Source organism: Neofelis nebulosa, chromosome 2, assembly GCF_028018385.1.
Source record: "Neofelis nebulosa isolate mNeoNeb1 chromosome 2, mNeoNeb1.pri, whole genome shotgun sequence".
In the NCBI taxonomy this organism is placed as follows: Eukaryota; Metazoa; Chordata; class Mammalia; order Carnivora; family Felidae; genus Neofelis; species Neofelis nebulosa.
The window spans coordinates 220,238,749-220,251,200 of record NC_080783.1 but is presented as its reverse complement, the minus strand read 5'-3'; the positions used below and the strand labels follow the sequence as shown (position 1 = coordinate 220,251,200).

At 62.3% G+C, this 12,452-nt stretch overlaps 1 protein-coding gene across 1 annotated transcript; it reads right to left on the bottom strand.

Annotated features, from left to right (window-relative positions):
- Positions 1-224: 224 nt before the first annotated feature.
- On the bottom strand, positions 225-11,476 carry LRRC47 (leucine rich repeat containing 47). Its single transcript, XM_058719345.1, has 7 exons — positions 10,817-11,476; positions 5,039-5,497; positions 4,050-4,166; positions 3,406-3,521; positions 2,752-2,854; positions 2,353-2,442; positions 225-2,192 (listed from the first exon to the last, which is right to left on the bottom strand). Exons 1-7 carry the CDS (start codon positions 11,441-11,443, stop codon positions 1,944-1,946), a joined length of 1,761 nt encoding a protein of 586 aa, XP_058575328.1. The 5' UTR covers positions 11,444-11,476; the 3' UTR covers positions 225-1,943.
- Positions 11,477-12,452: the final 976 nt, after the last annotated feature.

The following is a 12,452-nucleotide window of genomic DNA, read 5'->3' as shown; positions in this document are numbered from 1 at the left end:
CCCACCCACCCCCCCCCGCCCCCCCCGCCCCCCCCCCCACCCCCCGCTCCAGGCCTGGAGAGCCCAACAGCCTCTCTGGGCTGAGACTGTGATGATTCAGTGCCTCTTGGTCTTTGCTGGCAGGCGGGGATGGGGTGGGGTGGGGTGGGTCCAGGTCCTCAGTTTCCCTACAGACACTTCCCCGAGATACTGGCAGGAAAGGCTTCACTGGGGAGGAGCGGAGATGTTCTTATTAAATGTTTATTAGAGGGCCGCACTGGCAAAGAGAAAGAGTGTCCGGGTTTATGAGTGGGTCGGGCCAGCCAAGGGAAGACCATCCTGTTTCCGCGGTGAGTTGAATACATCCAGCACCTCACCCGGGGCTGAGCTGTGTCACGGGCGGTGGGGCTGACGTCTCTGTCCACGTCAGCGAGGTCACAGACCAGACAGGGCCTGGCCATGGAACCGAGTGCCAGGAGCCAAGAGAACCGCTTGGCCGTGGCCCAGCCACAGACCCCAAGCCGGCCACGGTGCCAGCAGTTGCTGTCCCGATCGCCCAAGGCTCATACGATGACAAGCCAGAGCCACCAACACAGACATTTGGCAGGTCTGGGGTTCACAAGACCAGGCAGAGCCACCCTGGTGCACCTGCTTCAGCCCAGCCCAGCCCAGCAGCCGCCGCCTTCAGGGGCCAACGGAAAGGCTTGCAGGTGACCAGAGCTGGGACAGGGTCTCAAGGCAGCTGGGTCCTGTCCTACAAAGCAGGTTGGCTGAGCTCTGAGAGAACCGTGTGGCTTTGTGAGTGTGCCCCACCCAGGGGGAGGCTCAAGCTTCACACGTGTCTGGTCCTGACGGCTAAGGGCCTGGGTTCAGCGTGGCCTCTTGCAAATGCTCCCCAAATCAGCAGAACACACGGCTCGTCTTTTGCGAGTCACAGAACACGAAACAGACGGGAGTCAGTAAATGACAAAAGCCAGGGAGGCAGTTTCTTGACATCCAGGCCGCCTACGAGGCAGAGGCCAGTAAAACCCACCTACTCTGTGGCTGGCTGGTGCCTGGCTGCAAGCACGTTCTGCCTCCAGGGAGGAGTGTGTGTGCTCACACACGTAAACACACGCACGCGTACACACACACACACACACACACACACACACTGGTGGTCTATGGGCCCAGACATTCAAAACTGGAAATCCCTAAAACACAAGATGCTGCACAACAGTTCACCCCTCACGCGGCCATGGCCACTGTCCGTCCTTGGGCCAGCTGACGGCAGAGGTGTCCCATGCGTCTGTGAAGCCTGTTCTGCACCGGAAACCTGCGTGCTGGCCCTGAGCTGCACGTTCCGACGTCTGCCCGTCCCTGTGGTGCGAGTGCACAAGCGAGCAAAGCCCCGATCCTCTTTCTGCCCTGCCAGGGCCGCGCGAGGGAACCGTGCGGCTCTACCCCTAAAGCATCCACGGTATTAAGAAAAATGCCTTTGCCAATTCCAAGATCACATAAAAATATTCTTCTCATAGAAAGATGATTTGTGGCCAGCTAGGGACATGGTGTCACTCCAGGCCTCTAAGCTGCACTACTGGTTCGGTGCGATTTTAAAAGCTGCTGTATCGCAGAAAAATAATTGTGTGGTTCTGTGAAACGCACATTGTTCAGCTTCCCAGTTTAGATCTGAATAGCGAAACCAATCCGTGTCTTTCTCCCCTGAATGACGTTAGTCGCTGTGTCTACGCGATTTTGGAACAAACATCCTGAACGGCTCACTCCAGTATTTGAGAAACTTCATACAAAGCGTTAGTACAATCAGTTTGGTGCCGAAAGGCAAAGTCACCTAAGCACGCGACAACACGGCATCATGTGACAGAATCGTCTGGAAAAGCAAGGGACGCGCGTCGTAAAAACCACCGAGGCGAAACTTAACAAACAACACAACAGCACCGCACACGCGCCCCGCCGCGGCCCGGGGCTCAGCGGATCACGGTCACGTGGGGAGCAGCGAGGCCCAGGTCCGTCTTGGAGGGGTACACCACCCTCAGGTGCCCTTCCTCATCCACTACCCGGACCTGCTCCACCACCAGGGAGGCGTTCCCAGCCGTGTCTGCACTTGCGTTCGCGCTGGGCTCCGGAAGCTGTCCAGAAAGTGCGTCGGCTTCAGTATCTGAAACGGATCCGTCCTCTTTATTTTCTAACGTATATTTGTTGATTTCTGCCATTTTCTGCAAAAGAAAAACATCTTTTCAGAGGTGATCAGGAAAGATACGCAGCAAAGGCAGCCATGCGAGGGGTGGCAGGAAGATGGGGGGGGGGGGTGCGACACATGTCATCTGTGCCTCGCGGCCAGAGCGCCGACGGGGCGAGGCGATGAGGCTGGCTCACCAGCACCAGGGCGTCCATGATCTCTTTACATATCTGTAGACTCGTGGCGCTTGTTACTTCCAAAAACAAATCTGAGGTGGTTTTCTTAATCTTAAAAGGAAACGAGAAGCGTTTCGGAAAAGAATAAAGTTGTTGAGAGTAAGACATCAGCAGCTGTTCCCAAAACAAGCCTCTAAGACAGCGTCCCCTTCCCGAAGACAGGCATGCGCCAGAACGCCGTGCACACGGGGGCTCTTGGTGCGCACTGGGTGTGACGGGGACGCCCAGCTCTGTGCAAGCGGCCCGGGCTCTCAGGCCTGCGCGTCCGTCCCGCGGGCCGTCCCGCGACCGTGCGACTGGCGCTGTGCCAAGTCTGCACGCGAAACAGCCCCAGACGCGCACGCGCAGACGGCGCCCTACCTTCGTCTTCTCGCTGTTGCTTATGGGCGGGAAGGAGATCACATCGCCATCTGCATCCACAAGGCAGGGGTAACTCTCTTTACCGTCCAGTAAGTGCAGGTACCTGCGAGGGAGGAAACAGAGCGGAGCCGACTCTACGAGAAAACGCGCCGAGAGGCGAACCGGGCAAATCAGCTCTTTACACAAAGTCGGTGCAACACCAGGGAGTGTGTCCTCAGCTCTGGACCAAGGACATCCTACAGCCCGCGCTCACACGGGAATGGTGGCCGGCAGGCTGGGTGCCCTCCGGGTCCCATGGCCACAGGTCGCCCCTCACCAACCTGTGCCCCGCGTCACATGGACGGAACGTAGGGGGTGACCGCAGTGCCCTCCGATGTCCCCGTGCGTCCAGCACGGACCCCGCTGTCCCTCCAGGCCACAGAGCCTGCACCTGAGAAAGACTGTTCTCCCCGAAGTGGCATCTGAGCCTGGGGCCCTCGAGAGGAGAGGCCTAGCGGCGCTGCTCTCACCCCAGGCAAGAGTCCCTAATAGCCTGGGGAACGAGGTCTGGGAGGTTTTCTCAACATCGGGGAGGAGAAGAGGAGAAGGATGCACGCCAGTCAGCCTGGGAGCGAGCGGGGGTGGGGACAGCGCCCCGAGGGGACGCCAGCTGACCTGTGCAGGCCTGAGACGTTCTGCCTCTTCTTCTGCTTCCTGTGCTCCTCGGCCTCCAGCTGTAGCTGCCGCACCAGGTCCCTGGCCTTGACTTCTCTGCGCCCCAAGGGGACGATCTGTGGGGCGGACACGGCTCCGTGAGCTCTGGCGGGGCCTCCTGTGCTCACCGGGCCGTTGGCATCAACGTCCCCTCTCGGCGCTCCCTCGGGGAGCCCTGTGACCACGGGGCCCCTCTCCGGCATGCGTGAGCGCCCCTCGGGGACCTCACCAGCACTCGGCCCCTCAAGGGGGAGCGCAGCCTCCAGCCCACCCACAAACGACGGCGTCTCCCAGGCCTGCGGCCCCTGGACGACCCGAGGGAGGGGGCAGACCTGGACCAGCCAGGCCCACGAAGCTCAGCTCCACACGAGGGGTTTTGCGGTTTGCTATAAACCACAAGTTTTGCTTAAAAGGGACCACACGAAGGAAACCACTTTCCGGCTGCTACCTTCCCCAAGGAGTCCACTTTTACAACGGGCCTCATGAACCCGCCGGGAGCAGCCTGAGATTCTCTCTCAGAACTGGCGTCACCGGAGCGCACCTGTCAGGGGGGCACGCGTACAGGGCCGCTGCAGCGGCAGGCAGGGAGGGGCGCAGGGCGTCACCTTGAGGTCCTGCGGCGGGCGGGTGTCGTACAGCAGGGGCCCGCGGACGGCTCTGAGGTCGTGGGTGGCGATGGTGGCGGCCGTTCTCTTCTCACAGAGCTCCTCATGGAGCTTGGTCTGCAACACACGGCCCGAGGCACCCAGAGCTCAGCGCCCTGCCCCCGATGCCCTGCCCGCCTGGCCTCCCCCCTCGGTCTCCCCAGCCAAAAATGTATTTTGTGGAAACTTCCCCGGATGATTATCTTATCTGTTTACTGGCAGAATTTCTTGTTTCTCTAACTCTGGAACAGAGTATTTGAGACTTCAAAGAACACTCCTTGAACTAGAATTTATGACTGAATAAACAGAAGTAGGACTTAAAAAGAAAACTACCCGCAGCACGGTTTCCTTCCAAAACACCCATCTCTGGGTTTTAAACTCCCGGCTGGGAGTGCCCTTTGCTTCCTCCCTGAACATGAGCTTCCAGAAAGCTGCCTCTGTCCCCACGGGCCACACTGGGGGGGTGGGGGGAGGGGGTGGTCTGCAAACTTCAAAGATGGGGTTTTTACTTTAAAAGCTGGCAGACTGCATACAAAAACAAATCAGGAAGTTCTTCCAGCTAAAACCTGAACAAAAACTAAACAGCTCACACGACAACAGGCTGGCCAGTGCTGACGATCTCCGTACTGTCTTCTAGGAAACCAACTGTGCAATTCATTACAGAAACCCCAAATCCCATCCCCAAGACGTCAGAAACTCGGGAAACGCTCATCTCCCATCGCAACAAAGCCTTCAGAAACGAGGCAGGCCGGGAAGGGTCTCTGTGGACGAGCTGACAGGCAGGCAGCCTCCTGGGGCCGAGGCCCAGGTCCGACCTGCCCTGGGGCGCACCCGGCGGGTGTCATCCTCACCCATGCCCGGAGCCAGGTCCCGCTGTGCACAGAGTGACACCGGGCCACCTCGGCACCCCCCCCCGCCCCCCCCCTCCACCGCGGGCCGCGCACACCCACCTGGGAGGTGAGGAGCCGTCTGAGCGCGTTCCCCGTCTGCAGGTCTAGGCCCCTCACGATGGCCCCCACGATGAACGGCCGGACGTCCCTGACCGTGGGGCTGACCCGCACCGTCAGCGGGGCGGGGCTCTCGGACACGTGCAGCACCCGGAGCAGCATCCGGCCGGCATCGCCCACCTCCTCGTCCTCCCCCTCGCCGCTCTCCCTCCTCCGCCGCTCCCGCCGCCTCCTGCGGGCCTCCTCCTTCTCCGGGCCGTGCGCCTTGCCCCCGCCCCGCCCGCCGCCCCGGCCCCCGGCGCGCAGGTACTCCAGGATGGACCTGGTCTGGCAGCTGCGGACCATCTTCTCCAGCCGCCGGTCCGTCAGCTTGTTCCCCCGGAAGTTGACCTCCTTGAGCTTGGGGCAGTCGGCCAGCTCTGCCGGGACCTCGCTGAGCTGGTTGTTGGAGAGGTCCAGCGTCTGCGAGGGACACAGAGGACCCGGTCACACTCAGCCCACCCAGCCACGGGGCCGTGCCGCCTCCTCCAGCACCCCCGCCCCCCCTGCGGTCTGTGCCCAGACTGACGCCCCGCTACAGCCACCAAGCAGCCCTGAGGGGGGACGGGGGGCTGGGGGGGGGGACGGTGGTTGCCAACGGTTGCCTGTCCTCCTCTTCCTGCTCCCCTGCAAGTTCCCTGTGACAACTGTCCCAACGGACAAGGTTAGAGGAGGAGCACAGGACACGGAGAACGTGTGGTCATGAACACTGTGTGCTTCAGAAGCACGCTCCCCACAAAATGGTGCTGAGATTTTTTAAATTAGACGAACTAAACAGACAGAACACGGCATCACCCTTCACGCAGGAACACGGTGCACGGCGCTCCAACTCTGCGTGGACAAAACGGCAGAGCGGCTCCGGCCCTGGCCTGCTCTCGGCCTGCGTGTGGACCCAGGGAGGGATGTCGCAGCCTAAAGAGGGGCACGGAAGCCTCGCACAAGAACCTACCGCCGCTCCTGCTGCCTGGGCTCTGACAAAACCGTGTGCGGGAATCAGCAGCACAGAGACGTGTTACCAACGGGCCGCCCTGAGGGGTCAGGCGGGGCAGGAGGAACACTAAGGAGCGAGGTCAGACCCCAGGACACCGAGGCAGCATCTTCTGGTCGTGGGGTCTCGGCTTCCCCTTCTGCAGACGGGTAGAGGACAGGCCCCCAGGAAGAGGCCAGCCGCTGTCCCCTCTGCTCTCCTCCCAGGCAGTGCGGGGCACCGTGCACAGAGCCCCTTTCTCGTTCTCCTCCTGGGCCAGTGGGAAGCTCTGGCCTGGCCTTGCTCGGCACGGCTAAGAGCAGACAGGGGGCATAGGGCCTCGGAAGAAACCCTCCTATCTGGTCAGCTGGAGTGAGCGCGGGGGAGGGCGGCTTGGGGAGAGCTCTGGGGCACAGGGGGCCTGTCTGGACTGCACCCAGGGTCAAAGCCACACCGGCAGGCAGCCATCTGCACGCAAACCTACGGCAAGAGTTCACGCTTGGTGGGCGAGACCGCTGACCAGTCCTGGTTCTGGCTGGGATGTTAATGGGCCTGGATAAAGCGGGTGACAGACTTCATCATGAACTGGAAAGGGGGCAGGGGCTCTGATGGTCCAGAAGATGCCTCCACTTTGGCTGGTACAGAGGGCTTCGGACAGAACTTCACAGACTCAGTTACCAACAGAGCTGTCCTGGCTCAGGCCATCCAACTGCCGAGAAGCCGGGGAGCCAGAGTGGAGGAGGGGGTCAGAGCTGGGGGAAGGGACGGTGTCGCAGAGGAGCCTCTAAGGGCTATGCTGGGGCCTTAGCAGGGCAGCAGGCTCCCATCTGGCACTCAGGATGGGGACGAGGAAAGGAGGCATGGCTTTTAGTCACCCTGGGGGCCCAGGGGGCCCGAGAGGCTGTAGGCAACGCAATTTCGTACAATTGTGTCCATTTTGTGCCTCACTGGGCCCTTCTCCCCGGCTTAGGTGGGAATGGGAGCGGGGGATGAATGGACTGTATCACGGCCTGTCCCGGTCTCTGCCACCCGGAGGCCTGTGAGTGGCAGCGAGGAGGTGGCATTCGGAGGTCAGCCCCCGCCCCCCTCCTGCCGCACATGCCAGCTTTGGAGTCGGCTGCACTGTCCAGGAGGCTTTGGCCGGCTCAAGGACTGCACCAGCCGGCTGGGTAGACGGGGCACGCGGGTAGCAGAGGAAGAGCCGGCAAAAGGAGGGGAGGCTGGGGGACGGGGCCTCACTGCCCGGCCACTTCAGCCACAGCCTCTCCACAGAGGACAAAGGTGTGGGGTTACTGGGGGGGCGGGGGAGCTCTGCCTTCAGAGGCAACAGTGACCGAAGAATGGACGTTTCAGGCCCTGTGCTGCGACCCTGTGCGAGTATGAAAAGGGAGGGGAGGAAGCAACAGATCAGGGAAGTCGTGCCAGGCTCTAGAGGTGGGGGCCTTGTAGAGATGCGGACACCTGCACGTGAGAGGACAAGCCGCCCCCACACCAAGCCTGCGCTCCGTTGGCGCTGGGCACCGCAGCAGCAGACTCCGTGAGGTCTCACGCCTAGAAAAGCAACACTAGCGGAAGACAGGACCTTCAGGAGACGCCGAGATGACAGGTAACGCCTGTACGCGGCTGAAATCACGCAGGACTGGGGAACAGAGCTCTTGCTTTCCGACGGAGGAAGTGGAGTCTGGACTGTGCGTGCCAATCCCCAAAAGGTACAAAACGCACAGAGGCTGAAGGGAGCGGCGTCCAGGAACCTGCCTCTGCCTGGAGCCGACCCACGAGGACACCCGCTTACTCCCTTCCTGCCGGTAACACAAGCATCTCCGACCTGGGTGAGGCCGCTGACTGCCTTCTGGGAACATCCCTTCTGCTGGGATGTGCTGCTGGGGTGGGGGGTCCTAGATCCCCAGCTGGGCGAATGGGCGAACTGAAAACAACATGTCAGCCAAGGGCGTGTTGGCCGAGGGGACCCGGATGTGACCCGGGCACCCAGTGAGCCTGTCACCTCTGCCCTGATGAAAAGATAGAGATGGACGAAGGGCTCCTTGGGGCTGGACAGGGGTTTCACGTGCAAAGTTTGGTTTCTCTGGAAAACCTGACCACAATGGGAGTCCCATCTGTGAGCCACGTGGATGGTCCCAGTGAGCACGGGCCCCGAAACAGGGGGAGGCCTGGCCGGTGTGGCCTTCCAGCCGGCTTCCAGCTGCCAGGCCCATTCCTCTGTCAGCCCTGAAGGCCAGCGCCCCAGCCTGAGTCAGTCGCCTACGACAAAGGCAAGGGTGACGCAATGGGCCATCATCCCTGGTGCACCACAGGTGACAGAACCCCAGAACAAGGACACATGCCACCAGGAGAAACCACCCCAGATTGTCTTAGGTCTCCCATGGGGAGCCAAGCTGGATGGCTAGACAGCAGGACGGCGACAGGGCGGGCTGGGTCCGGGCAGTTAAGTAGGTGGTGAGGTTATGGCACAGTGGATACACAGCGGTCTCTCGGGCTCCCTCGTCCCAGGTGGTGGGAGTGGGGAAGAGGGTCTGGGGCCCCCATCCGGGGCAGCTTCCTGGGGGAGGGTGCATGAGGCACGCATCTCCCTGCCTCAGGGGATGTGAGGGGACAAGCGGGGGCCCGTGGGATGCTACTCTGGTGGCCCCCGTGGAACCGAGCCTCTGGGCATTTACATCCTGTGTGGCATCTCCCCACGAATCTGGACTGGGCTCGCTCACTTAACCAGTGGGTGCAGTGGGAGCCAGGGTGCTGGTTCCAAGCCCCTTCTTCAAGGAGCCCTGTGGTCGGAGAACTGGGCCACCCTGCCGCGGGGGGAGAGGTGCCGAGACGACATGGGGCCAGAGGAGCCGGCACAGCATCGCAGCAGAGCCCAGCCCCGAGCACACGTGGTCTATGGCAAGCCCAGGATGGAAAATGGGCAGCACGTGACATGACTGGTGTTGTTTTCGGCCACTGGGTTTTGGCACGGTCCTCAGTCACGGTGACCGCAGCACCGCCGCCCCTGTTCACAGCACTGTGGCCGTCCCCAGTCTCTCACAGGTGCAGGAACCGGCAGCAATGCCAGGACACGCTGAGGGGACCCCCACCTCCGCCTGTGAGCTCAGTTCTCCACCCAGGCCGCCTTCCTGCAGCACCCACAAGGACGAGAACACGTTTGTACTCAGGACCCCAGTGCGCACACAGGGCAACGCGGCCTCGCACGGATCCGGTACCGCTCCTCACGGAGGCATCGTTTCAGAGACGCCCCCGAAGGACAGCTGAGTCCAAGAGGGATTCCAAGCGGCTCTGGCACGACCCTCCCCAAGACACAGGCGTCTTCGTGGGGAGGAGAGCCAATGGGGGCCTAGCAGCGGCCAGAGTGGAGGAGGCCACCTCTCCTCCTCAGCAGAGGAGACGCACCCTGACCTGAATGCAGGTGTCTGCACACGGTAAAGGCCACACGCGTCACCGGTGGGCACCACGGACGCGGTACAGAATGTCTGAAACGAAGCAGTCGTACACACTGGCAAGCGATTCCGGTGAAGTACAACACCCGATCCTGCCCTCGAGGGACCGCGCTCGGCTACATACCTGGCCCGTCAACCTTCTGGAAAACCAAGAGACCGAACAGACCCGAGTGAGCAGCGTTGTACATCACCCGTCACACCTCTGCCATAAAGGGACGCCTATAGCCGGGGGTGACCAACAGGTCCCAGGAGCACCCCCCATAGCCTCTTCTGGAAATGCCAGCAAGCACTCTGCTGAGAGGCCTCGTCCGTTTCTCTTAACTACACACACACACACACGTGCACACATATTCACGCACACTTGCAGACACATCTTTACACAGACATACACGTTTGTAAAATCGGGTGGCAACACCTTAAGAGTAACTTCGGCTGGAAATAGATCAGTTGCTAAGCTGTATGCACATTTTACTGCTTAAAAAATATCTGCATGGGGTGCCCGGCGGGGGGGGGGGGGCGGGGGGCAGGCTCAGCCAGTTAAATGCCTGACTCTTGATCTCAGCTCAGGCCACGACCTCACCGTTTGGGAGTTTGAGCCCCGAGACCTGCTTGGGATTCTTTCTCTCTCTGTGCCCCTCTCCTGTGTGTGCGTGCTCTCTCAAATAAACATTAAAAAAAAAAAAAAAAAAAAAGGTCCGCGTGAAAAGGATGAAAAGTAGGAGCAAAAAGAAACAAAGACCTGCCTTTTTCAGGACGAAAAGAAAAGGGAACACGGGGAAAGAGGGCTGCCCAGGAGCCTCAAGACTAGAGTTAGGGCAGGGCTCTGCAATGTCCATCCTCCCCTCTCCTGCACACGTCTCAGCCAAGCATTACGCTGGGGCCTGCAGACCTAACGGGAGTAAGTTAGCAGCCTCTGGACAACGGAGTCTAGAGAAAAGCCCAAATGATTTGCTGTGGACTCGGCAACCCCTTCCGGCCTTCGGTAAACCAGGAATAACAACTCTTACTTTAGAAGGTGGTCGTCGGGGTGAAGGGAACAGCATACAGGAAATCACACCGTGTGGCATTATGCGAAATCCCGGTAAATCACATCTCCGGGCCTTGCCTGGGTACCCCCCCGCCCAGAGTCACTGAATCATTTCACAAATGCGTGAAGACACAGAAATTTAGGCGTGGGGCCCTGCTGTTGAGCCAACCACGCGAGGATGGGGGGCCCGGTCACGGGAGGGAGGGCGGCTGGGACTGCGGCGTCCCCGGGACGGCTCGCCCGGGAGCAGCTCCCTCCCCACCGCTCCTCCAGGGCCCCGGCTCGCAGTCCCCGCTGACCTTGAGCGAGGCCAGGTGGGCGATGTCGGGGCTGAGCTCTCGGAGGCAGTTGTCGGCGGCCGCCAGTTCGCTGAGCAGGGGCAGCGCGCCGGGGCGGAAGAGCGCGGCGGGGAAGGAGTCCAGGCGGTTGCCGGTGAGGTTGAGGGTCTGCAGGCGCGGGGCGCAGCGCGCCAGGTCGGCGGGCAGCTCGCGCAGCCGGTTGCCGCTGAGGTTGAGGCTCTGCAGCTGCGGGAGGCCCGGCGGCTCGGCGGGGCCCAGGCCCTGGCCCGGCGGCAGCGCCTCCAGCGCGTTGCCAGACAGGTCGAGCACGCGCAGCGCGGGCAGCGGGCCGAGCTCGGGGCTCAGGCCGGGCCCCAGCGCGTTGCGCCGCAGCACGAGGCTGTGCAGCTGCGGGAGGCCCTGCGCCAGGCCCGGGCCCGGCTCGCGCAGGCTCCCGCAGCCGCTCACCTCCAGGTAGTGCAGCAGCGGCAGCGTGAAGAGCCTCGGCGGCAGCCGCCCGCCCGCCGCACGCACCCGCTGCTCCAGCCCGGGCCCCGTCAGCAGCAGCTCGCGCCGCCGCTCGCGCTCCGCCAGCTCCAGCTCGGGCCAGGCCTCGGGGACGGGGGCCGCCGCCGCCGCCGCCGCCATGGCGCCGCCGCTTCCGCTGCACCTCCCGGGGCACTTCCGGGGCACGGCGCGTCACTTCCGGCTCGGACCGGGAGGAGAGAACGAGCGGGGCGGGACTGGCCGCGCGGGGGGCGGGGCGAAGCGAGGAGGGGCGGGGCGGGCGCCTACCGGGGAAGAGTGGCGGAGAGGTGCCTCCTGGCGGCCGAGGGCCTTTGCCCGCGCTCCGGAGTCCGCACCTCGAAGAGTCACCGTAGCGGAGCGGAGCGTCCTGGGGAGGCGACCCGCCTCCCGGGTCCAGCCCCTCGCCTCGCGCTGCCCCGGGTCCGGTTCCTCGCCCTGATCGCCCTTGACCGCCCTTCGGGTCCAGCCCCGCGCCCCGATCTCCCCGTGGGTCCCGCCCCGCGCTCCGCGCGACCCCCTCCCCGGTCCGGCCCCACGCCCCGCTCGTCCCCCCGGGTCTGGCGCCGCGCCCTGATCGCCCTGACAGCCCCTCCACCCCAGGTCCGCCCTCGCACAGGGGTCTGGGATCGAATCTCCTGGTTTGCACCAGCACCCAGGGCAGCTGTGTCGTCCACAGATGAGTGGCTCTCGCATCGGAAGCGGGAGATTACCAATGACTGAGGCCTGGCCCCTGGTTAGAGAGAGATTCTGGCCTAATAAATGGTCTGGGCTGCGGGTCGGCCCGGGATGGCCCCCAGTTCCCAGGTGTTGAGTGGGTGGCAGGGTTGAGAAGGGCTCGGGGATGGGTCAGTTTTCCCTGGTCAGGCACCGCGCCAGCTGGGGCGTTGGAGGAGGGAAGGGGGAGTGCGAGCTCAGGGTAGCTGCCCCTCTGCTCATTAAAGCCCCATCCCAGGGGTTGGGGGTTTCCGTTGCTTCGTTTTGTTTTGGAATTTTTGAACTTTGTATTGAAGTGTGATCTACACCCAGAAAAGTGTGCACACTTTGAATTTTGCCCCAATTGAACACATCCGTGTAGCCATCATGCACAAGAAAAGGGTTATTGCGTCTCCTCAGCCCCCTGGGTGCCCCA